The sequence below is a fragment of the Eumetopias jubatus genome, unplaced genomic scaffold (assembly GCF_037043125.1).
Source record: "Eumetopias jubatus isolate StellerSeaLion01/CBP00866 unplaced genomic scaffold, mEumJub1_p1.0 scaffold_5, whole genome shotgun sequence".
In the NCBI taxonomy this organism is placed as follows: domain Eukaryota; kingdom Metazoa; phylum Chordata; class Mammalia; order Carnivora; family Otariidae; genus Eumetopias; species Eumetopias jubatus.
The window spans coordinates 33,448,903-33,466,655 of record NW_028274811.1 but is presented as its reverse complement, the minus strand read 5'-3'; the positions used below and the strand labels follow the sequence as shown (position 1 = coordinate 33,466,655).

At 35.5% G+C, this 17,753-nt stretch overlaps 1 protein-coding gene across 5 annotated transcripts in view; it reads right to left on the bottom strand.

The window, feature by feature from the left end:
• Positions 1 to 17,753, bottom strand: part of ANKHD1 (ankyrin repeat and KH domain containing 1) — a 125,806-nt gene that overhangs the window by 86,329 nt on the left and 21,724 nt on the right. For all 5 annotated transcript variants that reach the window (XM_028103463.2, XM_088023274.1, XM_028103464.2 and 2 more), the window contains exons 2-7: positions 13,743 to 13,896; positions 6,949 to 7,105; positions 5,455 to 5,602; positions 4,690 to 4,837; positions 2,612 to 2,845; positions 397 to 491 (exon numbers count right to left, since the gene is read on the bottom strand). In XM_028103463.2, the coding sequence (XP_027959264.1) occupies positions 397 to 491; positions 2,612 to 2,845; positions 4,690 to 4,837; positions 5,455 to 5,602; positions 6,949 to 7,105; positions 13,743 to 13,896 (936 nt within the window). The remainder of the gene's footprint in view (positions 1 to 396; positions 492 to 2,611; positions 2,846 to 4,689; positions 4,838 to 5,454; positions 5,603 to 6,948; positions 7,106 to 13,742; positions 13,897 to 17,753) is intronic.

The window sequence follows — 17,753 nt, the reverse complement described above, 5'->3', positions numbered from 1 at the left end:
ATTCACATTGCCAAAATGGAAAAAACAAAGGCTAAAGAACTGGCTACCAAACTGGGCTAAGTGTATGCTGTTGAATTTTCTGTACATAAAAGCATTAACAAGTTTTCTTTAAAAAACAAAACAAAACAGGGACGCCTGGGTGGCTCAGTCAGTTAAGTGTCTGCCTTTGGCTCAGGTCATGATCCCAGGGTCCTGGGATCGAGTCCCGCATCAGGCTCCCCGCACAGAGGGGAGCCTGCTCCTCCCTCTGCCTGCTGCTCCTCCTGATTGTGCTCACTCGCTCTCTCTCTCTCCCCCTCTCTTTGACAAATAAATAAAATATTTAAAAACAAAAACAAAGGTTAAACAAAGCATTGCTTTTCAATGTCATCTCAAATGAGTACAATTTAAAATTACCATGCAAGCCTCCATTAAGGCAGTGTGCATCTCATCTGTTTTGTGCTCTTGATCTGCACCAGCGTCAAGTAGAAAGCGAACCATATCCAAATGGCCTTAAAAAAAAAAAAAAAAGAACATGAATTTTCAAACTGTATTTCTAAAGAATTGAGTATTAATTTAATACATAAGAATTAAAATGGGGAATCATTTTCTTTCAGGTATCTATACAAAAATTTATGAGAACTGATTTTTCATTCAGTAAAGGAATGACAGTTTTACAAAGCCAATCCAAAATAATAAGCACGCTCTCATCAAGGTATCTAGGTTTTAAAGACTGAATTAGTAGAAAGCACATAACTCAAGTAAAGCAATAATACTTATTCTTTGACTTAATCTATATAAACTATCAAACTATCAAATCAAAACACTGAAATCAAATAGAATGCCAGGGAAAATATGTTTGGATATTTTTCATAAAAACAGCATTAAAATAATGACCATAAACTCACTGTGGCAATGAACAGGTACAGAAAACTCCATTCAAAATAATTTCAACCCTCTGGATACATTTAATATATAAAAAGCCTTAATAGTCAGTAAGAAAAAGACAAACACTCCAGTAGAAAAATGGATGAAGGACATGAAATGGTTATTAAAGAAGAAATGTAAATGAATACTAAACTGAAAAAAAAAATTAAACCTTCCTATTAAACAAATGCAAATTAAAATAAGACACCATTTTTTACTATCAAAATGGCAAATATTAAAAAGAATGATAATACCCAGTGTTGGTGAGGGTGTAGGGTGGGATAAAGGGCACTCTCAAACACTGCTGGTGGGAGTGTAAATTGTTTCAACCTTTCTAGAAGGCAATTTGGCAATATGTATCAAAAGCCTTAAAAATGTCCATACCCTTTGACCCAGCAATTCCACTTCCAGGAATTTATCCTAAGGAAATAATCAGAGATTAGGCAAAGATGTCTGCACAAGGATGTTATTACAGTGTTTTTAATAATAGTGAAAACTGGGAACAATTCAAGTGTCCAACAATAGGCAATTATGGTACATCCATCTGATGTATTTGCAGAGACTACTAGTTCCCTACTCAATACCCACTCTTTCAGTCTTCCATAGTAACAGAACTCTGACTTTTATGAGTGGCAACGTGCCTGACTAAAAGACTACATTTCCCAGCTTCCCTTGCTATGTGTAGCCAATGAGATGTAAGTGGGAGCTATAAGGCAGAACTTCTACGAAGATTCCTTAAAGGTAGCTTACTGATTTGGAAAGCACTCCCCATTTTGCCCTTAGCCTCTTTGTCCTTCCTACAACATAGATTGCTGGGGCTTTAGCTACCATCTTGGATTACAGGTAATTTTGAGAATAGAAATCAAATAGTAGGAAGGTAGAACAGAAAAACAGAATTCTGAGATCTTGATAGCAGAACAGCTATACTAGTTCTAGACAGCCTATACCCTTGGACTTGATATATGTAAAAAAAAAAAAAAAAGCAAGCTTCTCTTTTGTTTAAATCATTATTAATTTAGATTTCATGACACATGCATCCATACCCACTCCTAGCTGAAATAGTGAAATACTATGTGGTCATCAAAAGTTGTGTTACAAAAATACTTATTGAGATGGGAAATGTTCATGATATATTGCTAAATATAATAAGCAGACTATAAAACAAGTATGGTTGTTTAGTTTAAATATATATACATATATATATTTGTTTATATATATGCTTAAAAAACACTGGAAATAGATATACTAAAATACTGCTTACATGCTTTAATCTTTACGTGGTAACAATACATGTCATTGTAAAATTTCTTTTCCTTATGCTTTTCTGTGTTTTTGAGGTTTTCTGTATCAACTGTGATTATTACCATTATTTGAGCGTGTATTATTTTTGAAATAAAGGTTGGAAAAATCATATAAAACAAGTTATTAAATAATGGAAACCCTCTAAATCTGTGCTACAAGTTTTCATTGACTTCATAGTTACCTGAATAAATTTGAATTAAAATAATAAACATACACTGTGAAATTATACTTTATGAAATACAGGCTAAAATGGACTTTCTATATAATCTCTTACAAGTTACATAATTCGACAGCACAGGGAAAACATAAGTATAAAATTAATTCAAATACTCAATACTCATATATTTAAATATTCGAAGCTGTTATGAAAAAAATTGTAAATATTCATATTTAGAGAGAGTACCTTTGTAGCATGCAAGGGTAAGAGCACTTTCTTTGAATTCATTAGAATGAGTGTTGATGCCTGCCCCATGATCCAGAAGAACTCTTGCAACTTCCACATGACCTGCACTGGCAGCTTCCATTAAGGGGGTATGTCCATTTTCATTATGATCTTCTATATTTGCACCTTCATTAAGTAGCACTTTCACAATGTCAACAAATCCTCCAGCACAGGCATACGTTAGTGCAGTATTTCCTAACAAAGAAAAAAAGATATACAGAATTATGATAAAGTGGATACAATTATAACTACATTATGCTCTAGTTCTACCCCTTCAATTCCCTTATAAACTGCTAGAACTATCATCTCACGTTTTTTTGTTCTTTTGGTTAGAAGCATCATCTTAATTTTCTCACTAATTATAAGATTTATTATAGGGGCACGTGGGTGGCTCAGCTGGTTAAGTGTCTGCCTTTGGCTTAGGTAATGATTTCCAGGTCCTGGGATGGAGCCCCATGTTGGGCTTTCTGCTCAGCAGGGAGTCTGCTTCTCTCTCTCTTTCTCTCTCTCTCTCTGCCCCCCACCCTGGCTCATTCTCTCCCTTTCTCTGTCTCAAATAAATAAATAAATAAAATCTTTAAAAATAAATAAATAAAAGATTTATTATAAACAGGCCAATTTACTTATTTTCCTACTAGATTAAAGATATGCGTCAGAAGGAAAATGTACCTAAAACAATGAAAGTCTTATGAATAAATCTGCATAGACAAAGGAAAGGTAAAAGAAAATTAAGAAATGAATATACATAGAAAGAAAATGTTAAGGATTTCTAGGCTGTACAGTACTGAAAGAATAAGGAGTAATTTTGAATGATACATTAGAATATTTTAAATAAAAACATATTGAAAGGGATTTTTCAAGATGACACTTCATCTTACTTGACAAGCTAATAAAGTAGGAAGATATAACCCCTCAGCATAACTCCTTCAAAAGAAAAATTTCTTTAAAAGGTCATTATCCCATTATTGGTTTGCCACTTATTTCTTTCCTGATTTTGTTTTGAGGATTTTTATTTATTAGAGGAGGTAAGGGAGATGGTTTAACTATCTAATAGTATGGCACTGAAGAAGACGGTTTTAAAAATTCAGCAAGAAAAAGAAAAGTAACATTCCAGAATCCAATATGTTCAGAATTCAACTTTTCAACCATTTTACACATTATGCATGTTACTATCATTACAACTAAGACAAAGTGGTCAGCAAAATAGTCTACAATCCCCTCCAGGAAGTCTTGCTCATCTATATTTAATATTCACTTAATGGTATGGAACAACGTACACTTTGATTATATGTTGCTGCCTCACTAAATCCAAGTAATCTTACTCCTAAAACTGTATCTGTAACTCAAGACACATGACCAACGCTCCTCCTATCTATGTGTCTGGTAACTATAACTAAAAGAATAATTCTTACTAGAATAGATTTCATTCTGCCACAAGAATATCTTAGTAGTAAATGCATTCAGTATGCCTGACATGAAAAACCCCACAGGTAAATACCCTCAGGTTAATCTACAATCTAAAGTCAAGGCAGTAGGATTTATTTTTTTTAAGATTTTATTTATTTATTTGAGAGAGAGAATGAGATACAGAGCACGAGAGGGGGGAAGGTCAGAGGGAGAAGCAGACTCCCCGCTGAGCGGGGAGCCTGATGTGGGACTCGATCCTGGGACTCCAGGATCACGACCTGAACTGAAGGCAGTTGCTTAACCAACTGAGCCACCCAGGCGCCCGGCAGTAGGATTTAAATGAGATAAAGAAATATAAGACATACAGTTCATAATTTTGCCTCTTTATATGTTACATAACATTATGGCAAAAAAGAAACTGTATCCAGCAGAAAACTGTCAATCTTAGGCAGAGAATCTCAGTCTTTTGAAGATAGCAAATTAATTTATATTTTACTCAGAGTTTCTAGAAAACGGCTAAGATTTTTCTGTAGCGTGATTTTCCAGTTGTAAAAACAAAATTTTTATCTCTTAGGTTATAATTAATTACATCAATTTATTTTCCTCAAATTAACACAAAATTTTCTACTTACCTGTTGCTGACTGGGAGTTGACATCGGCATCATGAAGAAGTAATAATTTCACAATATCTAAATAACCTCCACTGGATGCTGCCATTAGGGGAGTTATGTCTCCTTTATTCCCTCTATCTTCAACATTAGCATGCATAGCAAGCAATACCTTTAAAACACATTACACAGAGAGAGAAACTGTCAGTTCTTATTATTAATAGTATTTCTAGAGAAATAAATGCATAAATGCAACATAAAATGTTAACTGCTCTTGTGAAAGAATTTGTGTTGTACTTGGGATTATCTAGCAACAGAACAGCAAAACTATACTCCCAAGACAGAAACTAACTGGCAAACACATGGTTATTTCCCAATATTGCTATATCAGACAACAAATTAAAAGAATTGAGGTAATCTGGATGAAATGACAATAAATCACTACTTTCCATTATAGCTGTATAATAAATTATTTCTAAAGACAAGTTGAAAATATCACTATTACTTTTATGTGTTTCTTATTCATTAGGAACAGTTTTGCCCGGCTAACTCAATTGGTAGAGCATGAGACTCTTATTCATTAGGGACAGTTTTGAGTAAAGGGCAAAAACATGCACCATGCCCAGTTACATGTGTAGGCAACAAAATTAATTATGTACCAGTTTCTATTTTACCTACTGCCCAAAAGGAAGGAATTTGGCCTCTAATGATAATTTCTTTGATTAGTAATAAAAACAAAACATCAAAATCCTTCCACAATTTCAATCACTCAAGATAATTTCTGCTTACTTGTGCTAATTCATAATACCCTGCTGAACAAGCCAGACACAGCAGACTTTCTCCTTCTTCTGTATGTTCATTTACACTTCTGCCTTCATCTAGCAATTTACGAACAGCATTCACATCCCCATCTGAACAAGCTTCTGCCAGACTACGACTGAAAACAAAACCATCAACAATTAACCAACAAAGAAAGACTCAGAAACCTATGATAATAAATTATATTAAATACAAAGAGTCATACACAGAAAAATGTTTATACAGTAAGGAGAAAAATTGTACGAACATTTTGTGTGTCTGTAATACTAATTATTCATGTAGGCCAACCAAGCCAGAAAGGCAATAAATTGAATATGAAAACAGCTGTTATTTTTATTTTTCAAAATGTTCTAACATATTGTCATATTAATTTTTATTTTTTATTATGTTAATCACCACACATTACATCATTAGTTTTTGATGTAGTGTTCCATGATTCATTGTTTGTGTATAACACCCAGTGCTCCATGGAGAACGTGCCCTCCTTAATACCCATCACCACACTAACCCATCCTCCCACCCCCCTCCCCTCTAGAACCTTCAGTTTGTTTTTCAGAGTCCATAGTCTCTCATGGTTCGTCTCCTCCTCCAATTTCCCCCCCTTCATTCTTCCCCTCCTGCTATCTTTTTCTTCTTCTTTTTTTAAACATATAATGTATTATTTGTTTCAGAGGTACAGGTCTGTGACTCAACAGTCCTACACAATTCATAGTGCTCACCATAGCACATACCCTCCCCAATGTCTATCACCCAGCCACCCCATCCCTCCCACCCGTCATATTAATTTTCAAGTTTTTAAACTCTACCAATGCAATAATTCCCAAAGATATTTGGGATATAATTCTATGGCTTAAAATTTTATTTGGTAACAGAAGATGTAAATTATGTAAATATTTCACTGCACAATGGTTAACAAAATCAATAAATCTCAAACTTTAATGTGCATACAAATCACCCCTGTTTCTTGTTAAAATGTGGAATCTGATTCAGTGGTTCTGAGGTGAGGTCTGGGATTCTGCATTTCAAACTAGCGCTAAGGTGATGCTGATGCTGCTACTTATGGACCATATCTGAGTAGCACGCACCTGGATTTACTGAATTAACAACCCATTTCATTTATTATTTACTCAGGCAGTCAGCTCAGAGTTTACTACTATAATCTTTAGAACAAGTAATTTCCTTAGAAAGAGAAATAAGATCTTTGGATTTCTTACAAAGTCTAGTATAGTAAATGCCACGAGAATGCTCAATGAATATGAGTAGAATGCAAGAATAAAAATATAGTATCCCATTTCATATCTATGTAACATATATATATGTATCTACTTAAAATATAATATCCATTCTAATATCCATTTAAAGTTATAATCCCCTCCAAAAGACAGAATTAACCAAAAGTTGCTACTTCCCCAAATTCCATTCAAGAAAATGTTTGATACCCAGAAAAAGTCATTATACACATACGTGTCTACTTGTCCTGCATTGTGGCTGTTTTCTGCTCTCATCCGTGTCAGTGCAGCAGCAGCTTCGTCTAATGCACAACTTACTGAGGATGTCAGTCTCCGGAGTACCTCAGGATCTGCAAAAGCTTTACCATCAGCAGTCGACAATTTGCCAATTCCTTCAGTATGCGTCAATCAATCAGGTAGTGCAGGGGAAGAAAAAGCAAAAAAGTGCAAATTGTAATTACATTGCTAAACACTATTATCTAGGGCAAAACAGCATAGTCTCCATAGATAAAGCTGACAATCAGAATATAAGGTTGGTATCAATTTTGCCACTAACATCAAAAGGCCATCACATAACCACATCTTTACAAGGCATATAATATTAATTTGTCCCGTACCTAACTCCAAATGTAACTTAACATGATGCTCATTGGCGTAAATGAATGAAAGTTCTTTCAAAATATATAGTCATACAATAAGATCTCTAGTAGAAGACCATACTTATACTATTTTCAGTAGTAATGAAGTGGGTATTCAGCACTAATACAACAAACAATCCAACAGTTTCTCCCTTTGGTTGAATAGCCACCTAGAATCATCTTCTAGGGTAACAGTGTAAATTAAAATAAATTCATTCTAATATTTATTATGTGCTTATGCTGTGCATGGCACTCAGACAAAAAGGGATAAGGCATAGTTCCTATCCTTACAGAGCTCAGTCTAGTAGGACTAATAGATGTCTAAGTTGCGAATGAAACTTTTTCTCTAGATTCAGTGAGGAATCAGTGACAACTGTAACAGAAAATTTCAATGATAATATCACTGCCTGATCACTGTTGAAAATGAGAGAAAAATAGTCAATAAAGGTTTGGAGAACAACAAGAAAAACAAGAAGGGAAAACCTGCCCATTAAGATATAAAATGTATTATGATGCCAGGCAAATTGTAACAGTATGATACACAGAAATAGATAATTCTATCAAGGATATATAATAGAGACCAAAAAAAGACCCTAGATCATTTGTGAATTCAATGTGTATAGACATGCAATTTCAAATCAAAGGAGATGGGAGGGCTTATTTCAAAAACACTGTTCAGAAATTGGTTACCAACTGAAAATTAAGATCTCTAATTCACAGCATTCACAAAAATAAATACAGGTAGACTGAAGATTTAAATGTAAAAACAAAAAACAAAAAAAAACCCAGAAAAGTACTATTATACTATGTAGCATTTTTCTAATGCAGATGTAGGGGAGACTTTTCTTTTCTTTTAAGATTTTTTATTTTACGTATTTGACAGAGACATAGAGAGAGAGCACAGATAGGCAGAGCAGCAGACAGAGGGAGGGGGAGAAGCAGGTTCCCTGCTGAGCAGGGAGGCGGATGCAAGGTTCAACCCCAGGACCCTGGGATCATGACCTGAGCTGAAGGCAGCCACCTAACCGACTGGGCCACCCAGGCACCCCTAGGGGAGACTTTTCTAAGTATGAGACAAATTCCAAAAGCCACAAAATAAAAGATTAATACATGTGATATGAAACATTTCTAATTTCAGTAAACATTTCTATATAATTAATCACAACATAAAATTAAGGCAAAATAAAAACTGAAAATAATCAATACCCAATAAATTTATTATCATTTATAAAGAATATGATGTAACTTACTGATATTAAAGGAACACAAACTATGAAACTGACCAAAAAATTGAAGAGTAAGGCCTTCTGAAACTGCTGATAGGAATGTCCACTGGTACAAAGTTGGCAGGGTCAGGGCAAATTTGACAAGTTATCAAAATTTTATATATAAACATCCTTTGACACAGTGATACCACTTTCTAATAATTTGTCCTATAAAGATACTTGCACAAATAAGAAAAGCTACATATGTATATAAACTACAGCATTATTTGTGATATTGGAAAATAGGAAATAATCTAAGTATCTCTCAATAAGGAACTGGTAAAATAAATTATAGTACATCTAAGTAAGAGAATATTATCTTATCCTTTAAAAGAAGGAGAAACATAGGGCTGTTTGGGTGGCTCAGTCGGTTGAGTGTCCAACTCTTGGTTTCGGCTTAGGTCGTGAACTCCAGGTCCCCATGCCAGGCTCTGTGCTGGGTATGGAGCCTGCCTGAGATTCTTTCTCTTCCTCTCCCTGTGCCCCCTGCCTTCCCCACTCTAAAAAAATAAATTAATTAAATAAATAAATAAATGAAGGAGAAAGACAGACATACCATATTATAGAAGGATGCTCATAATAAAGTAAAAAAAAGGAAGTTATATTATGTGTACTAGGACCCTACTTCATTATTTTAAAAATTATGTATATTTAAACATATACATGTATTTATAAAGCTACAAAGGAAAAAATCGGGAAGCATATGTAAACTTTAACAGTGGGAAGGTTTTATTATCTACTTAATACATTTCATACTGCTTTAGCTATTTCTAATTGTATTACATTTATAATTCAGAAAATAATTTTGGGGTGCCTGGGTGGCTCAGATGGTTAAGGGTCTGCCTTTGGCTCAGGTCATGATCCCAGGGTCCTGGGATTGAGCCCCACGTCCAGCTCCTGGCTCAGTGGGGAGCCTGCTTCTCCCTCTGCCTCTCCCCCTGCTCGTGCTCTCTCTCTCTGTATCTGTGTCTCGAATGAATAAATAAAATCTTAAAAAAAAAAGAAAGAAAATAATTTTAAAATTCTTCTTTAAATAGCTTTAATTTTTTTTCTAAAGTTTACTTACTTAAATATCTCTACACCCAACATGGAGCTCAAACTCATAATCCTGAAATCAAGAGTCACACGTTCTTCTAACTGAGCCAGTCAGGCACCCCTGAAATAATTTTAGTTCTTAATTTTCTCTAAGAATATCAAAGAATTTTAAAGAAAAATTTTTTTCAAATTCCTTTTTTCAGTTAAAATAGTGTCAAGAATTCTATCTTCCTTAAGAAGCCTAGTAATCCCTAATATGTTCTTATAATTAAAAACACAGAGTCTAGGGGCACCTAGCTGGCTCAGTTGGAAGAGCATGTGACTCTGGATCTCAAGGTCATGAGTTCGAGCCCCTCTAAACCCATGGGTATAGAGACTACTTTAAAAAAAAAAACAAAAACAAAGAATCTAAAAATTCCTCAACAAAACATCCAAAAAGCAAATGAAAATACTGAAGCACAAAAAGAAAATATTGATCCAACAGTCAACTTGCACAGGTCTTAGAAAGGACAACATCAGGGCGCCTGGGTGGCCCAGTTGGTTAAGCATCTGCCTTTGGCTCGGGTCATGATCCCAGGGTCCTGGTATCAAGTCCCACATCTGGCTCCTTGATCAGCGGGGGGCCTGCTTCTCCCTCTCCCTGCCGCACTGCCTACTTGTGCTCTCTCTCTGTCAAATAAATAAATAAAATCTTAAAAAAAAACAAAAACAAACGAAAGGACCACATCATTTTAAAATACATCTGACTGGGGCCCTGGGTGGCTCAGCTGGTTAAGCAACCAACTGGTGATTTCAGCTCAGGTCATGATCTCATGGATTGTGAAATCAAGCCCTGCCATCGGGCTCTGTGTTCAGTGGGGAGTCTGCTTGACAATCTCTCCCTCTGTTCCTCCCCCAACTCGTGCTTTCTCCTCTATCCAGCTCTCTCTCTCTGAAATAAATAAATAAATCTTAAAATAATCTGATAATTTCTTTAGACAGAACACTCTATCCAACCATGTATGGAGTTTAAATTGTCAAAATACACAAAATTGAAAAATTCAATAGTTTTTCACAACCCCTGGAAGGCAGATAATCATTATTTTTAAGGTTTATTGTCTATCAATATAGGTATGAAAAATAAGCAATTCTAAGATATCTTGCTACTTAACAAAAGGAGAAAACAGGGAAAGAAAAATGCTTAATGTACCAGAAAACAGCCCTGAATGAGAATCATGAGGTGCCCAGAAAAAAAGAAAAATGAGTTTAAAACCCTTAATTAGGGATTAAGAAGTAATACTCACAACACGTGTGAAGCGCAAGCCTAAACCTGAGAGTAAAAATGTACTACCACCAGTAAACAAAGCTTGATCTGGGGAAGAAAAGGAAAGCAGAGAAGACCTGGAGAAGAGAGGTGTCTTTTCTACACATTTCTCTCTGCTCTAAGCAAAATAATGTAAGGTTCCAAAGCAAAACAAACAAACAAAGAACCCAAAATTAGAGGGTGATCATGGCACTGCCAGTTCAGGAATCTTATATAGTATATCCCTATATCACAAGTAGGAGACACACTAGAAATCCAGACTCTAAGGGAGGGACATTCAATGTTATTACTAATGTGATCCTTATACCTTTCTTAAAAAAATTACTAGTTCGTGCGCCTGGGTGGCTCAGTTGGTTAAGCGACTGCCTTCGGCTCAGGTCATGATCATGGAGTCCCGGGATCAAGTCCCGCATCGGGCTCCCTGCTCAGCAGGGAGTCTGCTTCTCCCTCTGACCCTCTTCCCTCTCGTGCTCTCTATCTCTCATTCTCTCTCTCTCTCAAATAAATAAATAAAATCTTTAAAAAAAAATTACTAGTTCTGCCTTAGTTTAAACAGTCTTATTTTGTTGTGTTTAATTTTAAGTTACTATCAGTTCCAAAAAGACACAGTAAGTAGACTAAAAGTCAATCTGCTACAAACTATACCTATACTTTTCCATAACAGGACAAATAACAAAATGATATCAAGTAAGCTCATCCTTAATATAACATCTATATCTTTCCAAGAATAATATAAAAATGCTCAATTTATTTTAGCTCTTATTTGTCCTAGTCATTATTTGGTCAAATGTAATACTGTTTTTCTTCAGTCAATATGAAATGTGCTAAAAGGCTGCTGTGATTTTTCTGAATACCATTCTTTAATATCATATTTATTAAAGTACTTGGAAACTGGGGACACCCAGTTGGCTCAGTCAGAAGAGCTTGTGACTCTTGATCTCCATATTTTGAGTTGGAGCCCCACACTGGGTATAGAGAGTACTTAAATAAACAAGCATTAAAAAAATTTAAAAATTAAAAGAAGTACTCAGAAACCGAATGAAATTTTCTATACTTTTTTTTTTAAAAGATTTTATTTATTTATTTGTCAGAGAGAGAGAGAGAGCACAAGCAGGGGGAGTGGCAGGCAGAAGGAGAAGCAGGCTCCCCGCTGAGCAGGGAGCCCTATGCAGGACTCAATCCCAGAACCCTAAGATCATGACCTGAGCAAAGGCAGGTGCTTAACTGACTGAGCCACCCAGTCCTCTCGAAATTTTCTATACTTTTAAAACCTTTCTATGGGGCATCTGGGTGGCTCAGTTGGTTGAACTTCCAACTCTTGGTTTTGGCTCAGGTCATGATTTTACAAGTTGTGGGACTGAGCCTCACCTCACATCGGGCTCAGATTCTTTCTCCCTCTCCTTCTGCCTGTCCCCATTCATGCACTCTCTCTAACTCTCTCAAACAAATAAATAAAATCTTAAAAAAAAAACAACTTTTTATTTTGAATTTTCTGCATTTTAATGGTTTTAACATGGGTAAGGTATGTATATGGCACTCTAACAAGCTTTTAGGCACTACTTTATTTTTTATTTTTTGGGCACTATTTTCAAAAATAACCTACACACTCTTCTAGATTAAATTTTTACATGTAGGGTACCTGGGTGGCCGAGTCAGTTAAGCAGCTGCCTTTGGCTCAGGTCATGATTATGTGGTCCTGGGATTGAGCCCTGAGCGGGGCTCCCTGCTCAGCGGGGCTCCCTGCTCAGCGGGGAGTCTGCTTCTCCCTTTCCCTCTGCCCCTCCCCCTGCTTGTGCTCTCTCTCAAACAAATAAACAAATAAATCTTAAAAAATTTTTAAATAAATTCTTACGTGTATTTAATATGCACATATATTTATGCTAGATAAGTAAAAGGAGTGTCATACAAAGTGAACATATCTCAAAAGCAATATACAGAAAAAAAGAAAAGCAATATACAAAGATTAGAAAAACTTAACTTCCTTCTTAAAACAATTTTAGCTGATAAAAGGCTTTCATTATAGTGGAGTGGAAACTTGGTACAGCAAATAATATGCAGGTTGTACAATATAAAATAGTGATGAGTATATATTATTTAGAAAGCATGCTTATCACAGGTTTTTCTCTTATGCTACCATAGAACGAGAAGTTGATTGGTATATTTCAGTCTAATTTTGTGTTCAATTTTTATTTAACTGTCTTCTAAGAAAAAAATAGCAATTTATTACTAAGTTACCCCTAGATGAAAGTGAATAAGTAAATAATCACATGCAGAATACCCTAAATCAGTTAATATCAAAGAGTCATAATTTGATGAACCAAATTTATCTCCCACATTTATAATGTAATTGGTAATAAGTAAGTTTTCCTTGATAACTAGCTGATTATCTTAGACCTTAAAAACAGTGTTGAGCCCTAGAATCATCCACTGAAAACGTTCAACTGGGTGGGGGGATGGGTTAGCCTGGTGATGGGTATTAAGGAGGGCATGTACTACATGGAGCACTGGGTGTTATATGAAAACAGTGAAGCCTGGATCACTACATCAAAAACTAATGATGTATTGTATGGTGACTAACATAACATAATAAAATAAAATTTAAAAAAATGTTCAACTAAAAATTTTTAAAATACAAAATGTGAATTTTCTTTAGGAAATAAAAATATAATACATCTTAGGAGTTCAAATTTCATATAATGTCATATAATTCTGGGGTAATCTTATACAGCTTTGTGCAGAGATCTTGACTTTTAAAGAGATGAAAATAAGAAAACAAAAAATAAATTACCTGCTGCTTCCAGCAATGCTTCTAATCGTGCCTGTGTCTCTGGATCCACAGTACGTAAGTCTGCTCCTTCTGCAGTACTTGATAAGAATATCTCTGATGTTGTTTTAAGTACTGGGTTATCCAGATCTTCTTGGTCCAAAATAAATGATTCGACCTGTTTATGAATTAAAAATGCAATATCCATGAAACTGATCTCGATATTGTTAGAATAACTGCAATTTAAGATAATATGACCTCTGGTTTGAAACTTAAGTATAAGCAGATAAATTACTGTAGAAACATGGGGCTGTGGGAAGGGACTTTGAGGGAGACTCCTACATGCTTATCTTCAGACATGACTACAGTATAACTCAGACACACCAGATTCAAGTTTCCTGAAGAACATTGTACATTCTGTGCCTAGCACAGAGCTTGAAAAGAAGCTTTTGTTTTTGTTTTTAATGAAATAAGTACATGACCACAGTCCCTGGGAAGATGTAAACAGGACTAGATAGTAAAAAGACTAGATAGCATGGACAGGTCATTAAGGCTCAGTTTTTCCTCTCTTTTAATCAATTTATTAAATTCTGATTCTTAAAAGAAAATAAGATTTAATACGCTATCAAATATCTGGAGCCCTATAGACAAGAAAGCTCCATGAAGTTAGGAACCACACCTGTTTGGTCACTGCTCTGTCCTCTGGGCCTAAGAATATCTCATGTACAGTAGGTATTAAATCCGTATTTGTTGAAATGAATGAATGGTATAAGCAAAAGCAACTAATAAAAATAAATATGTAACCCTCTAATTTCAAATCAACTTAATTCTAAATGAATTTTCTTAAATAAAATATGTACAATCTTTCTGGGAAGTAATTTGAAAGTGTGTATCAAAATGCTTTAAAAGGCTCATGCTGATTGATTCTGTAATTCCATTTTAAGGAATCTATCCTTTAAAAAGTATCTGAAAGCAAGACAAAAATAATCAAGGATGGTCATTGCACATTAACGCAAATTCCAAAAATCAGAGGAAAAAAACTACAATTGGTAATTTGGTAAACACATTCTGTCCATTCACAGGATGGACTACCATGCAGTCATTAAAAACAATGTTTCTGAAGCAAATTTGGTGACATGAGAAAATATTCATAAAGTGAAGTGAAAATCACAAGATTCAAAACAGTATGATCTTTATTTTGCTAAAAGTATACATATATGTATATAAACATGAACATGACTATCATGTATATAATCATGAGTATATATTTATGTACCTAGATATGTCTACAATATGTAAATACATGTAACCAGGGAGGTTAACATATTTGTAGACAGATAGAAAAAAAGGAACAGAAAGGTTAAGTACTTCTCCAAGGTCACACAGTTAATAAATGACAAAGACAGGTTTCAAACCCCACCACATAGCTATAGAGTCTATGCTCTGAACTACTAGGCAATGCTACTTCAGACAGCCAGAGGATTTGGACTACATTATTTGGCAAATTTGGTAGTTTGTCATCAGTTTCATAATGGCCACCAAATAAAAATCCTAAGAAAGACTGTAAACTTAAAATGATTTGGATACATTTTATCACCTAGTGATAAAATTTTACAAAATACACCTTTAACTTCACATCTAATAACACTGAACCACATTACTATGCTGCAATACAGCTTTTTTTTTAAAGATTTTATTTATTTATTTGAAAGAGAGAGAGAGAGAGAGAGCACGAGCAGGGGAAGAGGGAGAAGCAGGCTCCCCACCAAGCAGGGAGCTCGATGTGGGGCTCGATCCCATGACCTGAGCCGAAAGCAGATGTTTAACCGACTGAAACACCCTGCAATACAGCTTCTTTAATATGTAATTACAGACAAAGATGCCATTCTAGATCCATGCCAGTAGATAAATGTATCCTATCAGTTGTTAAATGATATGAAAAGATAACTGTTTGTACAATAAAAATTTCACAGGCCCAAGAAATTATTAGGTATTTGTAAATATATATACTTGCCAATTGTGAGGACAGATCAAACCATCATGCCAAATTCTGAATTTTTTATTACAGATAGTATTTAGAAGCCTGGGTGGCTCAGTCAGTTAAGTATCTACCTTCGGTCATGATCCCAGGGTCCTGGGATTGAGTCCCACATCGGGCTCCCTGCTCAGCGGGAAGCCTGCGTCTCCCTCTGCCTGCAGCTCTCCCTGCTTGTTCTCTCTCTCTCTGACAAATAAATAAAAAAATCTTTAAACAAAGTTAACATTTCTATTTTATAAAAAGCAATGGTCTAATGTGGTATTACACATATTTTGGAGACAAATACAGATTTGTACTGTGTAATGTTTTAAAAAATCCAAGTTAAGGATTCTATATTCTCTCTTACTCATTTTCCCAGTATTTACTGAAGTCCTGTTTTTTTTTTTTAAGATTTTATTTATTTGAGAGAGATAACATGACAGAAAGAGTGTGCGCACGAGCAGGGGGGAGGGGCAGGGGGACAGGGAGAAGCAGACTTCCTGCTGAGCAGGGAGTCCGATTCGGGGCTCGATCCCAGGACTCTGGGATCATGACCTGAGCTGATGGCAGACGCTTAACGGACTGAGCCACTCAGGCGCCCTGACAGTACAAAAATGTGGTAGAAGATAGTAGTCAAAGGCAACATGACTATCACAAAAGGCCTCAAAGAGAAATAAATGGGTACAACTACATGCATTAAAGAGAGAGAACTTGCTTCCAGCCCCAGTAATCTAAGACTTTGCACAAGAAGCAGCATTTGGGTTAGGCTTTGAAGGATGCATAGAATTTCACTAGACAGTCAGACATGGGGATAGAAATCAAAGGGAATGAAATAAAAAAAGGGCTTGAAGATGCATTTGGAAAGTGATGAGTGGTCCACTCTCCAATACTGCTGGTGGGAATATAAATGACACAGCCACTGTAGGACAGTTTTGCAGTTCTCCAAAAATTAAACACAGAATAAACATATGACCCAGAAATTTCACTTCTATGTACATAAAAGGATTTAAAACATGTCCATACAAAAATCTGTATACAGAAGTTCTTAACTCTATTATGCATAATGGACAAAAAGTAGAAAAAAAACCCCACAAATATCCATCAACTGGTAAATGGATAAACAAAATGTGGGGGCACCTGGGCGGCTCAGTTGGTTAAGCAACTGCCTTCGGCTCAGGTCATGATCCTGGAGTCCCTGGATCGAGGCCCGCAATGGGCTCCCTGCTCAGCAGGGAGCTGCTTCTCCCTCTAACCCTCCCCCCTCTCATGTGCTCCCTCTCTCTCAAATAAATAAAATCTTTAAAAAAAAAATGTGGTATATCCAAATAGTGGAACATTACTCTACCATTAAAAGGAGTAAGTACTGACACATGCCATAGCATAAACAAACCATGCAAATATTATGCTTAGTGCAAGAAACCAGAAACAAGAAGTCAATTATTGTATGATTCCACTTTTATGAAATGTCTAGTATAGAAATTCATAGAGACAAAAAGTAAGTTGGTGGTTAAGTGGAGAAACACAGAGGGAGGGATGGGAGTAGCTATTAATGGGTCTAAAGTTTCTGGAATGATGAAAATGTCTGGAATTAGATAGTGGTGAATGCTGTACAATCTTGTAAATATACTAAAAACCAATGAATTGTACACTTTAAAATGCTAAATTTTATGGTATGTAAATTTTATCTCAAATTTTTAAAAAACAATAAAGAGCCTAGAGTACAACTATGGCTTTGGGCTAGAAAGAACAACTGGCGATAGATTTAAATGAGATCATGCAAAAGGTGACAGACTGCTCATGGTCTACCTGGTCACCTCCACTAGAAAGAGAGAGAGAACCAGCAGCAATGTTATCCTGGATGTCAGTAATATTACTATCACATACACAAGACAGCACATTCCCAAGTGCTTGGGAAGAATCAAGTTAGAAAAAAACACAAAAGAGAGATGTGTCCCTAGTCTCCAAAAGGCTTATAACTTCTCTCTAAAAATTAAGATTCATGGGACTCCTGGGTGGCT